General features: G+C 46.4%; 1 protein-coding gene across 5 annotated transcripts in view; it reads left to right on the top strand.

Annotated features, from left to right (window-relative positions):
- tmem63bb (transmembrane protein 63Bb) overlaps positions 1-25149 on the top strand; it is a 54694-nt gene extending 29545 nt beyond the window's left edge. For 3 of the 5 annotated variants that reach the window (XM_078271694.1, XM_078271666.1, XM_078271705.1), the window contains 20 exons: positions 309-399; positions 1418-1455; positions 1590-1732; positions 6166-6217; positions 9814-9922; positions 10562-10632; positions 11993-12073; positions 12988-13111; positions 14282-14415; positions 14727-14864; positions 15896-16049; positions 16460-16566; positions 16911-16997; positions 17077-17142; positions 17518-17680; positions 19765-19870; positions 21597-21764; positions 23098-23225; positions 23668-23751; positions 24593-25149. In XM_078271694.1, coding sequence (XP_078127820.1) covers positions 309-399; positions 1418-1455; positions 1590-1732; positions 6166-6217; positions 9814-9922; positions 10562-10632; positions 11993-12073; positions 12988-13111; positions 14282-14415; positions 14727-14864; positions 15896-16049; positions 16460-16566; positions 16911-16997; positions 17077-17142; positions 17518-17680; positions 19765-19870; positions 21597-21764; positions 23098-23225; positions 23668-23751; positions 24593-24787 — 2239 coding nt within the window. In that variant the 3' untranslated portion in view covers positions 24788-25149. The remainder of the gene's footprint in view (positions 1-308; positions 400-1417; positions 1456-1589; positions 1733-6165; positions 6218-9813; positions 9923-10561; positions 10633-11992; positions 12074-12987; positions 13112-14281; positions 14416-14726; positions 14865-15895; positions 16050-16459; positions 16567-16910; positions 16998-17076; positions 17143-17517; positions 17681-19764; positions 19871-21596; positions 21765-23097; positions 23226-23667; positions 23752-24592) is intronic. The other 2 variants (XM_078271684.1, XM_078271675.1) reach the window with 2 other exon arrangements.
- Positions 25150-26266: the final 1117 nt, after the last annotated feature.

Raw genomic sequence — 26266 nt, 5'->3', positions numbered from 1 at the left:
CCTGATTATTTACATGGAGTCTGGTGTAGTTTGGTGATGGTGATATCGGGGCTGTTTCATGTTAAACTAAAACATGAAACAGCCCCCAGATGTTATGTACATTTGGTGATGAAGTTTTTTTAAAGAGCTAGTGTTAGTGTTTCGTCCATGTGGTTGTTTCCAGATAGAATCAGCTTGATGTTTGTGTTTCTACTTCCTGTTAGCTCCCTCTGTGTTCAGGAGTCCAGTCAGCTTTCAGGTCAAAGGTCAGAGCGGCTAACACGCTAACAGCTAACTGTCAGCTGACTGCTTCCTGTGTGTGTCCACAGCGTTGCCTCGGCGATGCACTCGGAGACGCCCGACCGCTACGAACGCCTGACGTCCGTCTCCTCGTCCGTCGACTTCGACCAGAGAGACAACGTAAGGACACTTTGATCCCTCCTCCTCCCCTCCTCATCCTCCCCATACACTGCTCACTGGGCCTCATTGCTTCCTTAATTACACTGTTAGAAAGGGCACCAAATACGTCAAAGAAAGCATGAAGAGCACAAACTGTGAATGGTGTAGCAAAGTCAGTTGGGTCATTCCATCCAATACACTCTCATGTAAACATGTCAGAAGGGCATTTCTTCTCAGCCTCAACCAAGGTTGAATATTTTAAAAAGTATGAATGGGATTTCAGTGAATACTACCCTGACTGTATGAAAGATGTGGAACATTTTATATAAGGTTATATACAGACACATATACAGATATACAGAGACACTGATACAGAGACACTGCTACAGATATACAGAGACACTGATACAGATATACAGAGACACTGATACAGATATACAGAGACACTGCTACAGATACACTGATACAGATATACAGAGACACTGATACAGAGACACTGATACAGAGACACTGATACACTGATACAGATACACTGATACAGATACACTGATACAGATATACAGAGACACTGATACAGATATACAGAGACACTGATACAGAGACACTGATACAGATATACAGAGACACTGATACAGATATACAGAGACACTGATACAGATATACAGAGACACTGATACAGAGACACTGATACAGATATACAGAGACACTGATACAGAGACACAGATACAGATATACAGAGACACTGATACAGAGACACTGATACAGATATACAGAGACACTGATACAGAGATACAGAGACACTGATACAGAGATACAGAGACACTGATACAGAGACACTGATACAGAGACACTGATACAGAGACACTGATACAGATATACAGAGACACTGATACAGAGACACTGATACAGATATACAGAGACACTGATACAGAGACACTGATACAGATACACTGATACAGAGACACTGATACAGATATACAGAGACACCGATATAAAGTCTATTCTCCTCCTCTTCCTAATTGTTCTGTTTGTTCTGCAGGGTTTCTGCTCGTGGCTGACGGCCATCTTCAGAATAAAGTGAGTATCAGTCCCATATGAGCTAACGTAGCTTCACATATCCTCTGTGGTCTCATATGAGCTAACGTAAAAACGTATAGTTATTATCTGCAGATCTCTGAGCTGGTTTGTTTGGACTCTTCCTCTCCCTTTAGGGATGAAGAGATCCGGGAGAAGTGTGGCGAGGATGCTGTCCACTACCTGTCCTTCCAGCGCCACATCATCGGCCTGCTGGTCGTGGTCGGCGTCCTCTCCGTCGGCATCGTCCTGCCCGTCAACTTCTCCGGAGACCTGCTGGGTAAGCATCACACAGGCAGCCAATCAGGAGCCACTTAGAGCCTCACCAGCTCTACTGCAGCAGCCAATCAGGAGCCACTTAGAGCGTCACTAAACTCTACTGCAGCAGCCAATCCGGAGCCGCTCAGAGCCACATTTTAGAGACCAAACTACTAATCCATTCATCCACACAATAATCTAGCATGAAGATAATCGCTGTACATGTGAAGCTGAAGTGATGCACATGAGAGTTTAATACTTTAGATCAAAGCCTCCCGTCCACTAGAAGACTGTGATGAAACCAGACGGATTTAGGAATCCTGTCGACCGGAGGACTAAATGAAAATTTCCGACTCCAAGATGGGACCTATGTTCCCTCAAAATTTGGTATCTTAACTCATTGTTTTTTCCGAATCATGGCTCTTGTTAGGGGGCGCTATGGAGCCCCCTGCAACGGCCGAGCCCAATCACTACGCAACTTTGGAGTTTTCGCCACGTGTGACGTGTGCACATTGTTGTGAGATGTGATAATAATAATAATAATAATAATAATAATCCTTATAAAAACAATAGCTTCCTCACACTTTCAGTGCAAGGCACCGTTGGGGCCTAATAGCGTGCTCGGGCCCTAATAGCGAGGGGAAAACTGGCATGGCTGTCTTCAAAGGGATCCCTCGACCTCCAGATTAGAGCTGTAATCGGGCCTTAAAAGTTCAGACCGAGCCCGACAAGTACATTTTGATTGACAGCTATGTGGGCACACGGGCGCCACCCGGCGGAAAAGGGAGAGAAAGAAAAAAGAGAATGTGCCGTATGCACACAGCTCCTTGCCTTTTGTCAAGAATGAGTCATTTCTACATGTTTTAACGTCATTTATTCGTGACTAACGGAGGCTGTAGGCCACTTGGAAGTTGGAACAAAGAAATAAAGTAAGTCCTCCAGAGGCTCCAGCCTCTGTTTCTCCATTTACACGCTAATGGAGACCGCTTTTTCATTTACCACGCAAGCCCGTCCCGAGCCCGTCCCGAGCCCGTCCCGAGCCCATGTATGGTTTCTACGGATACTCACCATATCTCTAAATGCCCCCCCTCCCCACACACACTGTAATGAGGCAGAGTTTTGTTTTCCTCGTCGGCGTACAGCTCTAGCGGGGGTCCCGATCCCCAGGTTGGGAACCACCGAGCTAAAGTGCAGGGCTCGCTGCTGATTGGTTGGTTGAAGCTACTTTCAAACTGTTGACTCCTTCACAAATCTCTGCTGCTAACGGATACATCACAACCTAGAGCCAGCTAGTCAAAGAAAAGGTCAAAGAAAAGGAAAAGGAAGCGAAAAACTGATAACACAAAGTTTCCCTCCAAAAATATAAGCTAGCTGTCAGTCCGTCGCTAGCTACATTAGCTTGTAGCTCATCATAGTTACAGTTAGTTAGTTGCTCCTCCAGACTAAGAGCTGGCTAACTGAAGTCTGATTCTGTTTTAGCTTTAACCTGATTCACTAAAAGTAATCTGTAAACCTCCATCACGTTTAAATCATGAAACTCAAATTGAAGATGTCGCTAGTTGCTTATGTACAGCAGCACTCATGAGGTTATGAAGCCACGCTAAAGGTGACTAAATAGAGGAATAAAAACATCATCTTTTGGAAATTGATCTTAATGCCTTAATTAAAAAAATAGGAAAAATCCAACCTTTAAGGACACCAGTTATCTTTGTGAATGAATAATGTATCGTCAATAAATAAATGTTCTTCCTTAAAATACAGGAGGCATAAGTCAGTCCACCCCTATGTTAGATTCCCATAGAGGCAGGCAGGCTTTTATTTTGAAAGGCCAGTTATTTCATGGATCCAGGATACTATGATCCTGATAAAGTTCCCTTGGCCCCCCCATCATCACATACCCTTCACCATACCCCCCCATCATCACATACCCTTCACCATACCCCCCCATAATCACATACCCTTCACCATACCCCCCACATCATCACATACCCTTCACCATACCCCCCACATCATCACATACCCTTCACCATACCCCCCACATCATCACATACCCTTCACCATACCCCCCCATCATCACATACCCTTCACCATACCCCCCCCATCATCACATACCCTTCACCATACCCCCCCCATCATCACATACCCTTCACCATACCCCCCACATCATCACATACCCTTCACCATACCCCCACATCATCACATACCCTTCACCATACCCCCCCCATCATCATATACCCTTCACCATACCCCCCACATCATCACATACCCTTCACCATACCCCCCATCATCATATACCCTTCACCATACCCCCACATCATCACATACCCTTCACCATACCCCCCCATCATCACATACCCTTCACCATACCCCCCACATCATCACATACCCTTCACCATACCCCCCCATCATCACATCCCCTTCACCATACCTAGAGATTAACATGGGGTACCTTCCATAAAATCATCTTTCAATGCAAATCAAACCAGCTGTTAGACTAACTGACATACAACCAAAAAAAATAAAATGGTGTCCTTAAAAGTTGGATTTTTCCTCATTTTTTAAAAATTAAGATCAACTTCCAAACGCTAATTTTTTGTATTCTACTTTAGCATGGCTTCATAAACTCATGAGTGCTGCTGTAAGTGAAAGATGATCTGTTCTAACACTCGTTACAGGTTACATTGCAGCTTTGAAGCCCTGTGAGTATATGAGATGTCATCATTCTGACTGTTGGCGCTGTTGTTGTAACGTATCGGATCACATTTGTCGATGTCTAAACTGTGAGTTTGTGTTGAACGGTTGGTACGTTGAGCTCTGGAGTGTTTGTGTCTCTGAGCTGCTCACGGTGTTCTCACCTTGTGTCTGATTGATCTTAGTCAGATATATCAGTAAGGAAGCTTTCCTAAGCCAAGGAGTCCCCGGACCTCCTTCTAAAGAAGGTAACAGCAGTCAGATCGGAGCTGCAGGTCTGCAGGTCTGCAGGTAGGGTTGGGTACCGAAAACAAAACACGAAATACCCAAAACTTAATGTCCACAGATGTGAAAATGTTTATCCGGTTTCACCAAGAATACGAGAGCGACAGGACATTACAAACAGGACATCGCCAAGACGGCAAAACAGACAAATACACTTCATAAAAAGACTTTACAGAGGTTACATTTACAAAATGAAGTAAGTAAATAGATAAATATAGCCTACTAAACATGCTTGCTGTGCATAAAAACCTGCAAACTGGAAGTCTGCCTCATTCTTTAAGTACGTCCCCAGTGGTATTGAGGGCAGCATTGGGGCCCAGGGCTGCACAATTAATGGCAGTGTTATCGAAATCACAATATGGACTACTGCAATATCCAAATTGCAGGGGGGGCATAACATGTAACACTTCTGAGATAATGACATTACACTACATTTTTGGGTTTAAAAAAAGCTAAAATTCTGAATTATTTTGATTAATAGTTAAGATCAGAGGATGTTACCTGCAAAGTCTGTTGTCTGGGTTCCATACACCTCACATGCACATGCATCCACGTTATTTCTGGGCTACTTGGTTGAAAGAACCCCATATTTCTGATATAAAAAACTATGAAAACGGGTCAAATGTGACCCGAGGACGACACGCCTCAGACTGTTGTAAAGCATCGGTTGTTCAGGCGCCGTTTTTAAAGTGTGGTTTTGGCGCCGGTATCTGGGACCCAGCCCCGCCTGCAGGCCTGTCAGCTGTCTGGTGGTGTTAGCCTGGACTCTGATCAGGGTCTGTATTACCGTAGTACCAGCAGTAGAAGTACTCAGTTCTTAGCATAGGGTCACAACACCCCCCACTGCCCCCCCAGTAATGGAAATGTTGGGTGCTTTTTTTTTTGTTTTTTTTGGGCAATTTCTTTGTCGTTTTTGTTGCCTTTTTCAGTTTTTTTTCGGACAATTTCAGACGTTTTTTTCGCCTCCGTTTGACAGTTGATGCCTTTATTTTTATAGGACAGCTGAAGGCATGAAAGGGGAGAGAGAGGGGGGGAATGACATGCAGCAAAGGGCCGCAGGTTGGACTTGAACATGCAGCCGCTGCATTGAGGAGTAAACCTCTATATATGGACACGCGCTGCTGACCAGCTGAGCTACCCAGGCGGCCACAATTTGAGGTGTTTTTGTCTTGTTTTTTGAGTTTTTTGGCATTTCTTTCAGAGTTTTTGTCGCCTTTAGACGTTTTTGTCTCTGTTTTCAAGTTCTTACCGATGTTATCGTGATTCTTTTATTAATCCGTGCAGACCCCATCCCACCCCCCGATGTTACGCCCTTGGTAGTTAGTGTGCGTGTGACTGTGATCAGTATTGTAGAGAACCTGTCAGTGTCTGGTTCCATGCTGATGGAGACCGGTTCCCTGTGTGTTAAAATGACGACTTCACTGTATGAAATCAGTTGCAAATGTTTTTCTGATGACTTCTGCTTCGTATTTATTCCAGAAAACAACGCCTACAGCTTTGGACGCACCACGATAGCCAACCTGAAGTCTGGGTGAGTCCAGGAGCATTTCTACTGAGTCATGAAGCACGGGTTGCTCATTATCGTTGAGGAGTTGGTAATGTGCCGCCGTAGAGTGGGATTGTGTCCAGTCAGATGTCTGTACTGAAGTGGGAATTGCGTCTAAAATGCAGGCCCAAAATAAGGCCCTAAGGCCAGAGAAATCTGACTTTAAGTTTACTGAGTCCAGCATAAGTGTTACAACACACCTGTGGGTTCACAAACAGAGTCTCAGGGCGTTTTCACACCTAAAAGTCTGGACCAAGGTCCGAACCACATTGTACACATTTGATCCTGTTATTTTTGGTTTCACGTAGTGATTTTGCTAGCGCACTAAAGAACTTTCCATGACATACCTACGGCGTGTCGTCACCACATACGTGTGCTGCGTCTCCCTTTGATTGGTGAGTAGATGGGCGTGCGTCTGACGTTGGCATGCTGTCATTTTTTGGCGGGTAGTCTTTTCCGTATGAATAAACAAATGAATGAGCTAATCCCGATTGTGTTATTATGGTATTACTACCAGCAGCAACAACGTCCGCACCAACTGCAAGCGCAGTACTCGCGAGACATGCACGTTCTCGTAGTGCAAAAAGTTTGTTTTGGGGATTTTTTCTTCTTTCGTCTATGGTACGTAGTTGCCTAACTTCCTGTAATTGGTCCGAAAGTCCGAACCATAATAATAATAATAATAACCATAACAAGTGTTTTCATACAGCAAACGAACCGAACCATGGTTCAGTTTGGTCCGGACCGAGACCACCTCTTTTGATCGGACCGTGGTCCGAGACACCTTTCTCACCTGCAATTTTGGTTCGATCCAAAACCGGAAAGTCCGAAAATCCGGACCAAATGAGGTAGGTGTGAAAACGCCCTAAGTTTCCCTGGCAACAGATACTTAAGTCAGAGCTGGTCCACCAAGATCTCGTCTGAATCATGAGCCCTGATCTGTTCTCTCCCTCAATCTTTTATCCATTCCTCACAGGACGCCTCTTCTTGTTTCTAGACAGAAACTGGTACCTTTCACAGACACACACACCAAGGTCGGGGCCTCTGTGTGGTGCAGCTTCCTCGTCCGTTCTCGCAACCTTCAAACAATGCTCCTCTATGCCATAAAAGCCTAAACTATTTTTATGACTTAAGCTTTAACTTTCTGTGCATCAGAGGTCACCCGGAGTTCTTTTAACCACTTCCTCAATGACTAACAGCTCTTTTGCAACGAGCACATACACACATTTTGTTAATAAAATATATCTACAGTACATGGAGATGGATGAAAATGCTGTTCAACGGTTCAACCAGACCGACATCTTGTCAGCTGAAATATTAGAGCTGGAAACAGTTTAGAAAATGCATTTCCTGCAGAATTGCGTGTGAATGCTGGAAGCTAAAAAGCTCAACTGTATTGCTGGCTTAAATGCATGAAAAGAAGCTAATGTAGAAATATGAAAAAAAGCCCATAACATTAAATGCATTGCACTGCTGAAGACCTGGAAGTTGACATGTAAAAGCATGTGAGACCTGGGTTTAGTTTAGCTGAACCGTGAGGTGAATGTCAGCTGAGCTTTAAACAACGCAAGCAGAAGAAGAGTGCTAAGTGAGGGTTTGTTTTGTACTCGGAGAACTAAACGGTTCAGCCAGACTGACAACTGAAAGGGCCGAGAGAGACAGAAGATCCCTCTGAGCAACCGTTGAATAAGAAGATACGTAATCTTCAGTCACTGGTGAAAGAAGCTGGGAGCTTGGCATCAAACAGTGTTTAAACAGGAGCAGCTTCAGCATTGAGAATGTTGTAAGTGTACAGACAGTTTATTAGATAGATAGTTTAGAAAGACTGTACCTTCACGTATACAAGCAGGCTATATAAGGACAGCAGCGTTCATGTTTATATACGGGCGCCATCTCGGAAAACAGTAACCAGTAACATAGCTCAAACACGGCGTTCGTGGTTCGACTGGTCGTGACTGTTTTCCCAAGATGGCGCCTGCCTATATAGGTGACCGGCACAGTCTTTCTAAACTATCTTTTTAATAAACTGTCTGTACACTTACAAAGCTGTCAATGCTTGGGTTTACATGTAGGGACCCTCATTATGCTACCGTTGAAGTGTGGTGCTATTTTCAGCCTTGTTAGTGGTGTAGAAATAGAGCTTTACCCTCTGCCCCGAAAGGGTAGCGTTAGCAGCTAATCGGCAGTTAGCTGCTAGCTTGTTTAAAGCTAGAGACGCATTGGATTAGCATGAAAACATGTCCCAGAGAACGGTAGACTCGCTACATATGTTATTAACCCCTAGGTCATTTTGCGCCGGAAAGGTCCTTTAAAGGGTAACTACCGTTTTTTCCAACCTGGACTCTCTGTTCTCATGTTTGTGTGTCTGAGTGTCTGATGTGAACAACAATCTCTGAAACTGGTCCAGTATTAAACAAGAACCAAGCTGTAATGTTACCGTACAGGACTAATGTTCAGCAGCAGTTAGTAACAAGCTGTAATGTTACCCTACAGGACTAATGTTCAGCAGCAGTTAGTAACAAGCTGTAATGTTACCCTACAGGACTAATGTTCAGCAGCAGTTAGTAACAAGCTGTAATGTTACCCTACAGGACTAATGTTCAGCAGCAGTTAGAGTCACTAAAAGTTCTGTTGTTACTGCTGACAGACTCAGATTATTATTCTAAGTGTCTGACAACATTATGGGATGGATCCCTACAGAGATAGACCTTTTAAAAACCTCTCTAAGACCTTTCTGTTTAACCAGAAACAGCTCTGAGGTCGCTATCACTAAACCCACCAGACTCCATTTAAAAAACAGTACTTTTAGCGTGTATAGAGCCAACATATTGTCACATGTAAATCGGTAAACTATGTGTTCATTTCAACCAAAACTAGAGTTGTGATGGTTGGTTAAAGTGGAAAGACGACCCAAAACAGCTTTTGGTAGTTTTATTTAGTTTCTGTTGACTTTGAATGAAGTGTGTTTTACCACGCTAAAATTCCTGATTATTCACATGGAGTCTGGTGGAAATATGCTGGCTCTATACATGCTAAAAGTCCTGATTATTTACATGGAGTCTGGTGTAGTTTGGTGATGGTGATTTCGGGGCTGTTTCATGTTAAACTAAAAGGATCTTCCTCTTTAACTAAAAGGTCTATCTCTGTAGGGATCCATCCCATAATGTTGTCAGACACTTTGTGAAGGTAAATACAAGCTGCACAATTGCCCTCTATATTAACGTTACATACAGCTTGTTTCGCCACTGCTGACTGCAGCGATCTCGCTCAGTACTGGACTAATGTCAGAGATAGTTGTTCCCATCAGTCACTTAGACACAAACACATGGGAACATGGGAACACTCCAGGTTGGGAAAAACAGTAGTTACCCTTCAATCAAACAGTCCAAGACTTTTACAAATCCTCTTGTGCTCCCAATGTTTCAGATCTCAGTTCCTCTGTGTGTCCAGAACACAGTTAGCCTAGCTTAGCATAAAGACTAGAAGCAGGTTGCATCTCCCAACATCTCTAAAGCGTTGGAATAATAGATTTTCACATGTTCAGAGATTTATATAAAAACTAAATGTGTGTGTTTGTTTAGGACCAATCTGTTGTGGCTGCACACTACGTTTGCCTTCATGTACCTGCTGCTGACCGTCTACAGCATGAGGAGACACACGTCCAAGATGCACTACAAGGAGGACGACCTGGTAGGAGAGGTCCCGCCCCTTCCTGTGGTCACCATGGGAATTAGTTTCAGTAAAATGTGTCCGGTAGTAAACAGGAAGAGACGGATCATGTTTAGATCCTGTTTGAATTGAGCCGTGAATTACACATCTGATGTTTAAAAGATAACTTATCAAGTGAAGAAAGTCTCTGTGTGTGTGTGTGTGTGTGTGTGTGTGTGTGTGTGTGTGTGTGTGTGTGTGTGTGTGTGTGTGTGTCTCTCTGTATGTGTGTGTGTGTGTGTGTGTGTGTGTGTGTGTGTGTGTCATATGAGGCCTGCAGTGTGATGTCTTTTAATCCCAGGTGTGTGTGTGTCTCTGTGTGTGTGTGTGTGTGTGTGTGTGTGTGTGTGTCATATGAGGCCTGCAGTGTGATGTCTTTTAATCCCAGGTGTGTGTGTGTCTCTGTGTGTGTGTGTGTGTGTGTCTCTGTGTGTGTGTGTGTGTGTGTGTGTGTCTCATATGAGGCCTGCAGTGTGATGTCTTTTAATCCCAGGTGTGTGTGTGTGTGTGTGTGTGTGTGTGTGTGTGTGTGTGTGTCTCTGTGTGTGTGTGTGTGTGTCATATGAGGCCTGCAGTGTGATGTCTTTTAATCCCAGGTGTGTGTGTGTGTGTTTCTTGCAGGTGAAGCGAACTCTATTCATTAACGGCATCTCTAAATACGCCGAGGAGAGTCAGATCAAACAGCACTTTGAGTGAGTTCACTGCTCTTCTTCCTCATCCTCATCCTCATCCAATGAAAAATGATCCTTCAGCTCCTGAAAGATGTTCAATGTCTGGGAACATTTGAATTCAAGTTGCTGACGTGTGTTTTCCCGTCCTAAAGCCGTCAGAGCTGCGTGTTTAATGTGATTAAGCAGACAGAAGGTGCAGCAGTTAGTGATGTGTTCAGCTTTGAGACCGTGGAAGTGTAGTTCAGTCTTTCCACCGTTCATCACATATTAAAGGTGCTCTAAGCCATGTTGGGTAACGTCACTTCTTGTTGACGTTTGAAGTATTGTCAAACAAAACGGAGGCTAGCTCACCCCTCCCTCCTGGAGATGTTTTTACAGTGTGTTCAGGGGACAGGCAGCTAGCAGATAGTGAGGAGATGTTTTTTACAGTGTGTTCAGGGGACAGGCAGCTAGCAGATAGTGAGGAGATGTTTTTTACAGTGTGTTCAGGGGACAGGCAGCTAGCAGATAGTGAGAAGATGTTTTTTACAGTGTGTTCAGGAGACAGGCAGCTAGCAGATAGTGAGGAGATGTTTTTTACAGTGTGTTCAGGGGACAGGCAGCTAGCAGATAGTGAGGAGATGTTTTTTTACAGTGTGTTCAGGGGACAGGCAGCTAGCAGATAGTGAGATGTTTTTTACAGTGTGTTCAGGGGACAGGCAGCTAGCAGATAGTGAGGAGATGTTTGCTGTATGTGAAAAAAAATAGTGTAGCCTAAAAAACGTGTGACATCGCTTCGAGCACCTTTAAGTAGTAACCACGTATACTATCATAGGACAGTCCTGAAAAAAGTTCTTTTATCAGAAATATAAGAGAAATGAGTGGAATGTTTTCTGGATAAGTCAGTAGTTGTGTATAAGTCAGTAGTTGTGTACAAGTGTTACTTGATTTAAGTGCAGCATCACAGGAGATCTCTTCATTCTTTTAGAACGCGTCTCAAGCTCCGCGGACCCAATCCTGCCCCCGCGTTGCGTGTGTTAGCTTAACTTACAGACAGTCAGCCTAAAACTGACATTTGGATGTTTGACTTGGTAACTAAATGTCTGACTCAGCGTTACCTTAGTGTCTCTCTCCATGCTCTCTGCTGATTCCTCACGTCTGTTTCCACTTCTGTCTTCATAAAACTCAGTTTTTGGGATCGGCAGCTTAGTGTGGCTTTCAGAGCTCTGTCTCTATGGGAAGCACTTTGTGTACAAATGTTGTTGGGCATTGATTGATTGATTGATTGATTGATTGATTGATTAAGTTGTACTTAATGGCATAAGAGTGTGACGGAGGACAGTTTGCTGTCTGCTTCAGATGTGCAGGACGGGATCATGTTTGATGTCTTGTTCTTCTTCAGACAGGCGTACGAGAACTGCACGGTGCTGGAGGCTCGGATCTGCTACAACGTGGCCAGACTGATGTCTCTGAACGCAGAGAGGTGAGACACACACCCAGACCTTTACAGACCTCACAGTTTGATTGGTTGACAGTCCCCAGGATGGGCTACTCAGGAGATTCAGGAGATAAGGACCAACATGTTTCTCATGTATAGAGAAAAATGGTTGTTGATATTAGTCTCATAAAGATTAGCTACAATGTAGACCTATGTGAAGTATAATTTAAACCAACGTCAAAGATCCCTGTGTGCACAGTTAAGCTCAGAAATAGTCTATTATTATATACATTTCTTTTCAACCATATCTTCCCATGTTACTGTGACTGATGTGAACAACAATCTTTGAAATGATTCCAGTGTTTAGCGAGAACACTGTAACCGTGCTGCAATGTAGTGCTACAGGACAAATGTTGAAACATGAAACGGCCCCAAAATCACCATCACCAAACTCACCAGACTCCATGTAAATAATCAGGACTTTTAGCGTGTATAGAGCCAGCATATCTCCACCAGACTCCATGTAAATAATCAGGACTTTTAGCGTGTATAGAGCCAGCATATCTCCACATGTAAATGGGTGAATTAATGGGTTTATTTCAACCAAACCAGAGTGGTGATTGTTGGAACAGTGGAAAGATCAACCAAGACGGCTTTTGGTAGTTTTATTTAGTTTCTGTCCACTTTGAATGAAGTGTGTTTTACGATGATAAAAGTCCTGATTATTTACATGGAGTCTGGTGGGTTTGGTGATGGTGATTTTGGGGCTGTTTCATGTTAAACTAAAAGGATCTTACTCTTTAAACTAAAAGGTCTATCTCTGTAGGGATCCATCCCATAATGTTGTCAGACACTTAGAATAATAATCTGAGTTTGATGGAGGTTTATTTTGGGTTTTATTGAACATATGAAAGAATAGTTGAGCTCACTGAGCGAAAAACGTTGGGTGTGTTTGTCAGGAAGAAGACGGAGCGCAGTAAGAAGTTCTTCACCGACCTGATGGCCAAGGAACACGTTCCCACGATGATCAACCCCAAACCCTGCGGACACCTCTGCTGCTGCGCCATCACCGGCTGCGAGGAGGTGACCCTAAACACGCTACAACGCACACTGATGCTACATCTCCACTGCTACGTTTCCCCCTCTCATTCCCCCTGCTCTGGTGTTCCCCCCTCTCATTCCCCCTGCTCTGGTGTTCCCCCCTCTCATTCCCCCTGCTCTGGTGTCCCCCTCTCATTCCCCCTGCTCTGGTGTTCCCCACTCTCATTCCCCCTGCTCTGGTGTTCCCCCCTCCTCATTCCCCCCTCTCATTCCCCCTGCTCTGGTGTTCCCCTCTCATTCCCCCTGCTCTGGTGTTTCCCCCTCTCATTCCCCCTGCTCTGGTGTTTCCCCCTCTCATTCCCCCTGCTCTGGTGTTCCCCTCTCATTCCCCCTGCTCTGGTGTTTCCCCCTCTCATTCCCCCTGCTCTGGTGTTCCCCACTCTCATTCCCCCTGCTCTGGTGTTCCCCCCTCTCATTCCCCCTGCTCTGGTGTTTCCCCCTCTCATTCCCCCCTGCTCTGGTGTTTCCCCCCTCTCATTCCCCCTGCTCTGGTGTTTCCCCCTCTCATTCCCCCCTGCTCTGGTGTTCCCCCCTCTCATTCCCCCTGCTCTGATGTTCCCCCCTCTCATTCCCCCTGCTCTGGTGTTTCCCCCCTCTCATTCCCCCCTGCTCTGGTGTTTCCCCCTCTCATTCCCCCTGCTCTGGTGTTTCCCCCCCTCTCATTCCCCCTGCTCTGGTATTCCCCCCTCTCATTCCCCCTGCTCTGGTATTCCCCCCTCTCATTCCCCCTGCTCTGGTATTCCCCCCCTCTCATTCCCCCTGCTCTGGTGTTCCCCCTCTCATTCCCCCCTGCTCTGGTGTTTCCCCCTCTCATTCCCCCTGCTCTGGTGTTCCCCCCTCTCATTCCCCCCTGCTCTGGTGTTCCCCCCCCTCTCATTCCCCCTGCTCTGGTGTTTCCCCTCTCATTCCCCCTGCTCTGGTGTTTCCCCTCTCATTCCCCCTGCTCTGGTGTTCCCCCTCTCATTCCCCTTGAGATAAAAACAAGTGATGCACAGAGATCACTTTGGGCTTGAAACTCAAACACTTAAACAGTTTAGTTTAACAAATCCAGAACCAACAGATGTCCCAGGTTTGATTTGAGGTGTCGGGGTGTCGGGGGGGGTGTTGTTAGCCTGTTAGCAGTGATTGAGCAGCCTGCGGTGTGGTTTGCAGGAGGAGGCGGTCAGCTACTACACCAAGAGAGAAGCCAAGCTGAAGGAGGAATACCGCAAGGAGAAGGAGAAGGTCCACACCAAGCCGCTGGGCATGGCCTTCGTCACCTTCCAGAACGAGTCCATGACCGCCATGTGAGCCTGTCTGTCTGTCTGTCTGTCTGTCTGTCAGTCTGATTCTTTGTCTGACTGTCTATCTGACTGACTCTGTCTGACTGTCTGTCTGACGTGTCTGTCTCTTTAACCCCGTCCCTGTTATCTCTTACTCTGTCTGACTCCACCCCCTCTGTCTCTGACCCCTCCCCCATCTATATATGACTCCTCCCCATCTGTATCTGACTCCACCCCCTCTGTCTCTGACCCCTCCCCCTATGTATCTGACTCCACCCCCTCTGTCTCTGACCCCACCCCCTATGTATCTGACTCCGCCCCCTCTGTCTCAACAGTATTTTGAAGGACTTTAACGCGTGCCAGGTTCAGGGCTGTCGCTGTCAACAGGAGCCGCAGTCGTCTCAGTTCAGCGAGGTTCTTCATGTCCACAACTGGAGCGTTTCGTACGCACCCGACCCGCAGAACGTCCGCTGGTACGTCCACAGAAACACCCCCCTCTAAAGCCCTGTTCAGACCAAAGGTTCCCAGCCAGACCAAACCGCTCTAGAACATCACCTGTTTCTACTGCTGCGTTCCAGACACAATTTGTAGCCCGTAAGTTACGACTTCAAGTCACGACTCACGACTTGGTAGCGTTCCTGCTTGTCATCATCCAGGTAAACTGTGATTGAGTGAAAGTTGGTTTAGTTACGTTTATGTACAGCAGATTTGTGCTTCTGATGATAAAAATAATGACATTTGGCACACCGTCAAAGCTGGCTAGCTAAACAATGTGCCGTTGGCAGGGTTCAGGTTAGGATACCTAACGTTGACGTTAGCTAGCTGCTAGTATCTGCGCTAGTATCATCTAGCGCTAGATGATACTAGCGATTCTAGTCAGCGACATATTTTGGGCTTCATTTAATAAACATAACCTGTAGTAGTACACAATCGTATGTGTATTGTTTTGATTACTTTACGTTGCCTATTTATTTCTATTTCTCACCGTTAATCACCGGCATCTGTACAGCATCAACAGGGGGCGCCATTGTTGTTGATGTGTGTGTAACTGGGAGAACCATCTGGTACGAGTTCACGGGGAGTAAGTACGGGTTTGACTGCCGTTCCAGGAAACTTTCACCGGTAGAAGGTTGTTAAAACAGGAGTTACGGGCTGCCTTGAACGCAGCATACAGCCAACAGAGAAGTCAGCTGCTCAGAGACTTGCAGGAGACTAGTCAGTCCTTCCAGAAACATGCAGAGTTTTTTTGTGATTGTTTTGGGCTAAAATCCTTGATTATGCGTCACGTTTTCTTAAAAAATGTGATGGAATATGCAGGATATTTATATTCATGCAGACTTGGGCTGATTCTGCATCGCATTATGCGATCACATTATCACGTTTTTCTGGAGGGACTGATCATGTTTATTAGGAATGTGCCCGGTGGGATTGTTGCGTAGATACACAAACCAACATACAGCTAAATGATGAGCTTTACCTGACGCGTGGCGGTTTGTCCCTGCAGGGAGCACCTGTCGCTGGGCGGGATCTCCTGGTGGATCCGCTGCTTCATCATCAACGTCATCCTCTTCCTGCTGCTCTTCTTCCTCACCACGCCCGCCATCATCATCTCCACCATGGACAAGTTCAACGTCACCAAGCCCGTCGAGTATCTCAACGTAAGAGCTGCAGCTGACCTTCGCTTTCATCTGCCACTAATGGCAGACAGGCAGGCAGGCAGACACATCAGAGAGTCAGACAGGCAGACAGGCAGACAGACAGACAGACAGGCAGACACATCAGAGAGTCAGACAGACAGACAGACAGGCAGACACATCAGAGAGTCAGACAGACAGACAGACACATCAGAGAGTCAGACAGACAGACAGACAGACAGGCATACACATCAGAGAGTCAGACAGACAGGCAGGCAGACACATCAGAGAGTCAGACAGACAGGCAGGCAGACAGACAGGCAGACACATCAGAGAGTCAGACAGACAGACAGACAGGCAGACACATCAGAGAGTCAGACAGACAGAGAGGGTAACGTTACCTTACATGCCGCGTTGTGTTTTGTTTCTAACAGAACCCGATCGTGACCCAGTTCTTCCCCACTCTGCTGCTCTGGGCTTTCTCTGCTCTGCTGCCCACCATCGTCTACTACTCCGCCTTCTTCGAGGCTCACTGGACCAGGTAAACATATTCTACTAAACTCAGGTAACCAGGGCTTGACATTAGCACCCGCTAACCCGCCAAATGTGGGGAGATTTCGCCGGTGGCGGGTAACACTGTCCCTCTCACTAGCCACTTTGGCGGGTGGCATGCCGCTGTGCAGCGGCCCGACACAAGAACCCAGCTGTGACCCAGTGGGCAGCGGCCACTGTGGTGTTTTCTTTAAGTTTGACTCTTCTGATGCTTTTTTTGTGTGACAGTTTTGTTGCATTTTCCAACCTTTGTGTTGTTAAACTTGGAGTTTGTGTGAAGTTGCATCTGAAGTCAGTGGAGTCTCTGATTGGCCGTGTGGTTTGTGTCTGCAGGTCTGGAGAAAACAGGACGACCATGCATAAATGCTACACCTTCCTGATCTTCATGGTTCTGCTGCTGCCGTCTCTCGGCCTCAGCAGGTAATGAACTCGCAGACTTCTGTCCCGGGTGACCTTTGACCTCCGCTGTCCCGTTACTCAAACCTCTCTCTGTTTTCAGTCTGGATGTTTTCTTCCGCTGGCTCTTCGATAAGAAGTTCCTGGCTGATGCCACAGTCAGATTTGAGTGAGTCTTATGTTTTATTATTTCCCAGTTTCACTTGTACTTTAAAAAAGGATGTGTATCAAATTGATAAAGGGTAACTTTGGTATTGTTTGACCTGAGTATTAATAAAGTTTTATTGGACCAGCGCTGGAAGAAGTATTCAGATCCTTTACTGCAGTATAAGTACTAATACCACACTGTAAAAATACTCTGTTTCAGTAAAAGTCCTGCAGTGAAAATGTTACTTAAGTAAAAGTGTGTGTCATCAGGATAAGAGTAGAAGTACAAGTACCTCGACATGTGGACTGAAGTACAGTACTTGAGTACATGTACTTAGTTACTTTCCCCCGCTGGGTTGGGCGCTGTGGTCTAACGGAGGCGACGTGTCCCCTTCAGGTGCGTCTTCCTGCCAGACAACGGAGCGTTCTTCGTGAACTACGTGATCGCCTCGGCGTTCATCGGGAACGCCATGGACCTGCTGCGGATCCCCGGCCTGCTGATGTACATGATCCGGCTGTGCCTGGCGCGCTCGGCCGCCGACCGCCGCAACGTGAAGAGGGTGAGGAGGACGCACCGCCGTACAAATGTTTAGACTTTATTCCCTACACCGCTGCCGCTTTTACTGACACTTTGTGGCATCAATCAATCAACATGTATTTATGTAGCACGTCATAGCAGCCAGCAGGTATCCAAAGGGCTTCACATCAGGAACCAAGAATACAAACCAGAAATCCAGAAAAACATGATCACGGGATCTCATAACTCAACGCATAATCAGCCAAAATCTGCATATTAATTCGTGGGGGGGGGGGGGCGCACTTTCGCCGCATAAATTGCTGATTTCCGCCCAAAATATGCGGGGCTTGCATGATTTCATAATCCCCGCATTTTTGTTGCAAAAAAGTCCCAAATATGTTATCAGAAAGATGAAAAATGTTGCGTTTACTTCACACAAGAGCATCCGTTTCCCCTGTTGCCATGAGAACGTTATGAAGTGATGTAATTACGTGACGTGATGAAGAGACGTGATGAAGCGACGTGATGAAGCGACGTAGTGAAGCGACGTGATGAAGCGACGTAGTGAAGCGACGTAGTGAAGTGACGTGGTGAAGTGACGTAGTGAAGCGACGTTATGAAGCGATGTGAGTGAAGCGACGTTATGAAGCGATGTGATGAAGTGACGTAGTGAAGCGACGTTATGAAGCGACGTGATGAAGCGACGTGGTGAAGCGACGTGGTGAAGCGACGTAGTGAAGCGACGTGATGAAGCGACGTTATGAAGCGACGTGATGAAGCGACGTGATGAAGCGACGTGATGAAGCGACGTAGTGAAGCGACGTAGTGAAGCGACGCGATGAAGCCGACGTGATGAAGCGACGTGATGAAGCGACGTGATGAAGCGACGTGGTGAAGCGACGTAGTGAAGCGACGTAGTGAAGCGACGTGGTGAAGCGACGTGATGAAGCGACGTGATGAAGCGACGTAGTGAAGTGACGTTATGAAGTGACGTGATGAAGCGACGTGATGAAGCGACGTGGTGAAGCGACGTGGTGAAGCGACGTAGTGAAGCGACGTGATGAAGCGACGTGGTGAAGCGACGTGATGAAGCGACGTGATGAAGCGACGTGATGAAGCGACGTAGTGAAGCGACGTAGTGAAGCGACGTAGTGAAGCGACGTTATGAAGCGACGTTATGAAGCGACGTAGTGAAGCGATGTTATGAAGCGACGTGATGAAGCGACGTAGTGAAGTGATGTGATGAAGCGACGTGATGAAGCGACGTAGTGAAGTGATGTGATGAAGCGACGTGATGAAGCGACGTGAGTGAAGTGACGTAGTGAAGTGACGTGATGAAGTGATGTAATTACGCGACGTGAACATCATCTAAAAGCTGCAAACCCCGCGATGAAGCCACGATGACACCACAGTTGTCATCGATGGTGTTTTAACCCCCCAACGGCGCCTTCCAGGCAGCTAACCCTAAACATAACCATTGCTGCGCTGCCTGGGAGGCGACGTTGGGGGCTAAAATCCTCTATATATGTGCACCTGCTCTACCAGCTGAGCTAACCCGGCCGCCTCTTTTTTTGTCGCTACAACCCATTCACTGTCAGTGGCGTTCAAGTCGCTCCCTTCTGGTCGTAGATATAGATACCCTAACGTCAGAACCAACCGAGCAAAAAACTCATTAATTCCCATGGCAACAACCTAATTAAATAAGATGTAGGGAGGGGTATGACTGGAGGAGGAATATATATATATATATATGGAGTACTGTGCAGTAGTTTCATTTATTTATGACATTAGGCCTTTTAGGGAAGTGCAACGTACTCCTTTATACTGTATTGTATGTATTGATGTGTGTGTGTGAGATGAATAGTGCTGTAGATGTCAGTGTTGTGTTTGTGTGTCTGTACTGTACAACAAGTTGCCTCTTGGGGACATTACAGTTTTCTAAGTCTTTCTTTTACATTTTTGTCACCATTTTGACATTTTGTCATCTTTTTTTTGACACTTTTTTGTGGCGTTCTTAGACATTTTTTCGATGCTTCTTTAACGTTCTTGTCTATTTTCCCACCGTTCCTCCTCCTGGTGGCGCTGCTGTGTCTGTTTCCTGTTCTAAACCCTGTTTGTCCCCCTCAGCACCAGGCCTACGAGTTCCAGTTCGGAGCGGCGTACGCCTGGATGATGAACGTCTTCACCGTGGTGATGGCCTACAGCATCACCTGCCCCATCATAGTACCCTTCGGTCAGTACTACAGTACTTCTACAGTACTACTACACACACTCAGTACTGCAGCATCACCTGCCCCATCATAGTACCCTTCGGTCAGTACTACAGTAAGAGAGAGTAAGATCCTTTTAGTTTAACATGAACCAGCCCTGAAATCCCCATCACCTGCCTAGGGGTGGGCATGAGTAATCAACGATCACGTTATTTTGTTATCGATAACTAATGCAGGTTGCGTGACGTAGTGTGAGTCTTGAAGCAATGAAATGAATTTCACTGTGTGGCAGCAATTAACCATTTTACCACCCGGGGGCGCCATAGGCTGCTCAGTTACCTGCAAGTTTCTGTTTTGATTTCACAAGTAATCATGACGAGGTCACGGCGAAGTGTGGCGTGGGACCATTTTGATTTATAAAATGACTTAGTTCACTGCAAACACTGCGACGCCGTGTATAAGTACAGCACGGCCACGACTCGAATGATGTACCACTTAAACAAAGTACATCCGACCCTGGTTAATGTTAATGCATCCTGCTCCCAGTCTCAACCTAGCATCGTCTCGGCGTTAGCACGGAGGAGCTGCGAGCAGAGAAAATTACCCAAGGGATCTGCAAGTTCATTGAGATGGATATGCTGCCTTTAAGTATTGTTGAGGGCAAAGGTTTTCCACAACTTCTAAATGTATTGGAACCAGCATATCACCTTCCGTCACGACGTACCATCACCAGACTCACTACGAAGAAAGGAAGCAGGAGCACCGCTGACAGAGTTGCTCTAACTACAGACTGCTGGACCGCCTTAACAGCTGAGAGCTACATCACCATCACCTGCCACTACATCAGTGATGACTGGCCAATGAACTCAGCGGTCCTGCTCACAGGAAGCCTGCCAGGCCGGCATACAGCTGACCACCTCGCTGAGAAAATGAATGGAGCTGTAGAGCAGCGGGGACTTGAAGACTGGAAGAGTTATTGCATGCGTCTGGTGATGAGTTTGTGTCATTCGCCCCCATGATCTCATCAATGCTGGACCCTCGTCACAAACACCTGCGCTTTCTTACACCAACACAGAGACTGGCTGCTGATGCGAAACTGGTTGAACTGGGAGAGGCAGTGGTGACCAGTAGGGCGGCTATCCCACAGGCTCAGGGAGACGAGGCAGTGTTGTCTGACACGGACGAGGGGAGCACAAACACTGGAGTGGCGGCCTCCCAGTCTGCTGCTATGGCACAACTCCTTGGGGAGCACTATACCACTCAATGCGAGGCTGGCATCGAAGCAGAACTTCAGAACTTTCTGAGGGAGACTCCCCCACGATCCATCCATGATGATCCATCCCATAATGTTGTCAGACACTTAGAATAATAATCTGAGTCTGACAGCAGCAATAACAGAACTTTTAGTGACTAACTGCTGCTGAACATTAGTCCTGTAGGGTAACATTACAGCTTGTTACTAACTGCTGCTGAACATTAGTCCTGTAGGGTAACATTACAGCTTGTTACTAACTGCTGCTGAACATTAGTCCTGTAGGGTAACATTACAGCTTGTTACTAACTGCTGCTGAACATTAGTCCTGTAGGGTAACATTACAGCTTGTTACTAACTGCTGCTGAACATTAGTCCTGTAGGGTAACATTACAGCCTGGCTGCCGGTTACAGGCGCTCTCGCTCAATACTGGACCAATGTCCAGGTTGAAAAATCCTGAAGCTTCCCTTTAAATCATCTATGTGACTCCCTGCAGGTCTGATGTACATGCTGCTGAAACACCTGGTGGACCGGTATAACATGTACTACGCCTACCTGCCCTCCAAACTGGACAAGAAGATCCACTCGGCAGCTGTGACCCAGGTGGTGGCGGCTCCCATCCTCTGCCTCTTCTGGCTGCTCTTCTTCTCCACCGTACGCACAGGTAAGCCCCGCCCCTGGGCCGCACAACTAATCGCAATCTTATCGAAATCGCAATATGGGCCATAGTGCAATAGCAAAATCACGGGGGAGCGTGCACGCAATATTTGTTAATGGTGTAGATCTGACAACAAAAAATGCCACTGGAGGGAATTTGAAGGCATTTCCAACTCTTGCTGGTACAAATGATGAGGTATGAACACTTTATTCATGAATGCATTTAAAACATCTACAAAACACTGACTGTGCCCACCCTTAAAAACCATCAGACTAGACCACACACACACAGCTACGGTGGAAAAACTCAGATCCTGATCCCTCTTTCTAACCTCTGTGATTGTGCTAATTAGCACACAGACACACAGGTGACGTAGTGACCAACAACATTCACACAAACTCACCACGCACACACACAGAGACACGCACTCACACACACACACAGAGACACGCACTCACACACACACATACAGACACACACACAGAGACACGCACTCACACACACACGCACTCACACACACACAGAGACACGCACTCACAGACACACACACAGAGACGTACACACACACACAGATGTGTGTGTAACAGTTTCGTTGTAGCGCTTGATGGTTTTTGCGACTGCACTTGGGGACACATTCAACGTTTTTGTAATTCTCCGGACTGACTGACCTTCATTTGTTAAAGTAATGATGGCCACTTGTTTCTCTTTACTTAGCTGATTGGTTCTTGCCATAATATGAATTCCTGTTCCAGTTGTCCAGTAGGGCTGTCGGCTGTGTATCCACCCGACTTCTGCACAACACAACTGATGGTCCCAACCCCATTAATAAGGCAAAAAATCCCACTAATTAACCCTGACAAGGCACACCTGTGAAGTGAAAACCATTTCAGGTGACTACCTCATGAAGCTCATAGAGAGAACACCAAGGGTTTGTAGCGCTATCAAAAAAGCAAAGGGTGGCTACTTTGAGGAATCTAAAATATTAGACCTATTTAAGAGTTAAGAGTTATTTCACACTTGTTTATTAAGTACATAATTCCATATGTGTTCATTCATAGTTTTGATGCCTTCAGTGAGAATCTACAATGTAAATAGTCATGAAAATAAAGGAAACGCATTGAATGAGAAGGTGTGTCCAAACTTTTGGCCTGTAGTGTGTGTGTGTGTGTGTGTGTGTGTGTGTGTGTATGTATATGTATGTATATGTGTGTATATATATATATATATATATGTATATATATATATATATATATGTGTGTGTTTACATAGCTTTAACATGTATTTGTTGTGGTTGAATGCTAGGTGATGCTAAGTGATGCTAAGTGCTAATGTGCTGCAGGTTTCGAGACGCCGACCTCGATGTTCACTCTGGTGGTGCTGATCGTCACCATCGTGGTCTGTCTGTCTCACGTCTGCTTCGGACACTTCAAGTACCTCAGCGCTCACAACTACAAGGTACACACACTGGTAATTACACAACTACACGGTACACACACACTGGTAATTAAAGAAACAGGAATGCTGCTGTTCAGTTCCCTGTCTCACTGTCTCTCTCTGTCTCTCTCTGTCTCTCTCTGTCTGTCTCTCTCTGTCTCTCTCTCTCTCTCTCTGTCTCTCCCTCTCTCTGTCTCTGTCTCTCTCTGTCTCTCTCTCTCTCTCTCTCTCTCTCTCTCTCTCTCTGTCTCTCTCTCTCTCTCTCTCTCTCTCTCTGTCTCTCCCTCTCTCTGTCGCTCTCTCTGTCTGTCTCTCTCTGTCTCTCCCTCTCTCTGTCGCTCTCTCTCTCTCTCTCTCTCTCTCTCTCTCTCTCTCTCTCCCCCTCTCTGTCTGTCTCTCTCTCTGTCTGTCTCTCTCTGTCTCTCTGTCTCTCCCTCTCTCTCTCTGTCTCTCTCTCTCTCTCTCTCTGTCTCAGATCGACACCAAGGAGACCGACGTGGACGCTGTGGAGAACGGACGTCCCGTTCGTCCCTCGTCCTCCCCCACCATCAAATCTCAGGTGGGTGTGTCCAACTAACTAGCTCTAATTCTTTACTATATTAGCTTGTTTACACACTACACCTGTGACACTGAGCTAAGGCTAACGTGCTAACTAAGGCTTGATTAAGGCTAATAAACCAAATCAGAGTGGAAGTCGCAGTTATGTCGCTGCAGTTGAGCTCACATTGTGGCGACAGAAAAACAGCCAAAACTGAAGTTACACTTTTTCAGGGACAGCTGGCTAGCTAGCTTGCTAATTCCACCATGTTTTTGCGAAATGCAGTTTGCATCCAACCAGAAGTGCAAAAAGAGCAGAAAAGTGCAACGTGATATACAAAGTATAGTATATGCTTCTGACTGGCTAGTAGTCCTTACCTAGGTACTGTCAGGGCCCTCATACTCTGCTTCTGACTGGCTAGTAGTCCTTACCTAGGTACTGTCAGGACACGCCCTCATACTCTGCTCCTGACTGGCTACAACAAAGATGGAACGGAAGTCTCACTCTGCAGCAATGTGCAGTACAACAAAATAATTCTGATATAAACTCTAAATACAATTATGAACCTGAACATGAACACATTAAGACTGAATTCAAACTTCTTTGAGCCCATAATGTGTAAGCTAAAGGTTTAGACTCTGCCATATCTTTCCAACTCTCTTCTGGTTTGTGTCTAACCCGTGTGTGTGTGTGTGTGTGTGTGTGTGTGTGTGTGTGTGTGTGTGTGTGTGTGTGTGTGTGTGTGTGTGTGTGTGTGTGTGTGTGTCTCTGTGTGTGTGTCTGTGTGTGTGTGTCTCTGTGTGTGTGTGTGTGTGTGTGTGTGTGTGTGTGTGTGTGTGTGTCTCTGTGTGTGTTATTCCAGCAGCAGCAGCATCAGCAGATGTACATCGCCCAGGTTCTCCAGGACCCAAACTTAGACGAGCCGGGCGGGGGCAGCGGCGAGGAGGACCGCGGCTCGTCCCAGGACGAGGAGATGCTCAACGGGAGGAACAGCATCAACGAGGCGGATTTTCAGTCAGGGGAGGACAGTCTGATTGCCAACGAGGTCCACCAGTAGCTGGGGGTGGAGCCAGAGGGAGGGGGCGGAGCTAGCAGCTAGAGAACCAAGCTGAGCCCACGCAGACAGACTGAGTGACGCCGTTTAGCTCCACGCCCTCCCAGCTTGAAGACTTGACCCTGGCTGGCTCGCCAACACCCAGTCCTGCATCAAACTGTCTCCACAGGAGCTCACTGTACATAACCACAAAGCCAAAAGTTTCTCTTTGTTTTTCTCGGGTCTTAAAGGTGCGGAGGGTTTCAAACATTCGTGCCTGGGTTAGATTTTTGGTTTGTTTGCACTCGTGACTTTGGACTCCCGATCCCACCGCAGGTCGCCGGGACTCGACCTGCTGATGCTCACGCTGTCTACCCCCCCCCCCCAAACCCATCCGCAGTCACCGCCGTCCTCCGACATCGGAGCGCTAGATAAGTCGCTAACCGCCAGCTCTCATAGTGGTAGAAGCCTCGCTTACGCAGACGCAGCGCTGTCCTCCCTTCCCTGTTGGCTGTTGTCTCCCCTCTTTCTTTGTTTCCGTGGAAACTTGGGGGTCATGGATTTTGCCGAAATGTCTAACACATCACCTGGAAGTTTTGGTTTCTTTTCACCGAGCCTCAGTACGGAAGCAAATAAGAGACAAAAGCATTTTAATTAAATATATATATATATATATATTTAATTAAAATGCTTTTGTCTCTATATATATCTGTCTATATATATATATATATATATATATATATATATATATATATATATATATATACACAGTACAGTACATATACTATATATAGTATCTGGTTGCTGTTTAAAAGTCTCTCATTAGCTTCCATACTTCGGCTGCACGTTGTAGAAGTTCTGTGTGAATTAAGGACTGTGGCGGCCAATGAACTCGCCCGATTCCCCCCCCCGCTCTCAGCAGCACATCCTCCCGCCTCCCGGGTGAGCGTTTCTACGGCAACACGACACTTCTCTCCCCCCCACCCTCCTTCAGTTGGACCGGATTCAACCCGAGAACACTTTTTCTTTCACCCGAACTACCTTAAATCATGAACAACCTGGCAAAGGGAACGGGGGTGTGTGTGTGTGTGTGTGTGTGTGTGTTTAGCAATCCTTAATGTTACCATGGTAACTACCAAACTCTTTTCATTCATGGAGAGAACTGTGAAGACGCTCTGACAGCTGATTGGTTAGTTTAGTCTCGGGTAGACGCAGGAGAGCAGCGCTTTTCCTCGGGACCGTCTACCCTTGACGCCCTGTGTCTGTCTGTGTGTGACTGACTGTGTGTGTGTGTGTGTGTGTGTGTGTGTGTGTGTGTGTGTGTGTGTGTGTGTGTGTGTGTGTGACTGTGTGTGTGTGTGTGTGTGTGTGTGTGTGTGTGTGTGTGTGTGTGTGAGAGACAGAGCTGGACTATGAAAGCTGTAGAACCTGCTGTGTTTTTGTGTCTGGATGATGTTTGACGTCTCCTCTAGGGGGGCGTCTCCTCTAGGAGGCGTCTCCTCT

Source organism: Sander vitreus, chromosome 2, assembly GCF_031162955.1.
Source record: "Sander vitreus isolate 19-12246 chromosome 2, sanVit1, whole genome shotgun sequence".
Lineage (NCBI taxonomy): Eukaryota > Metazoa > Chordata > Actinopteri > Perciformes > Percidae > Sander > Sander vitreus.
The sequence above is the reverse complement of the archived record's forward strand: the minus strand, read 5'-3'. Positions and strand labels throughout refer to the sequence as shown.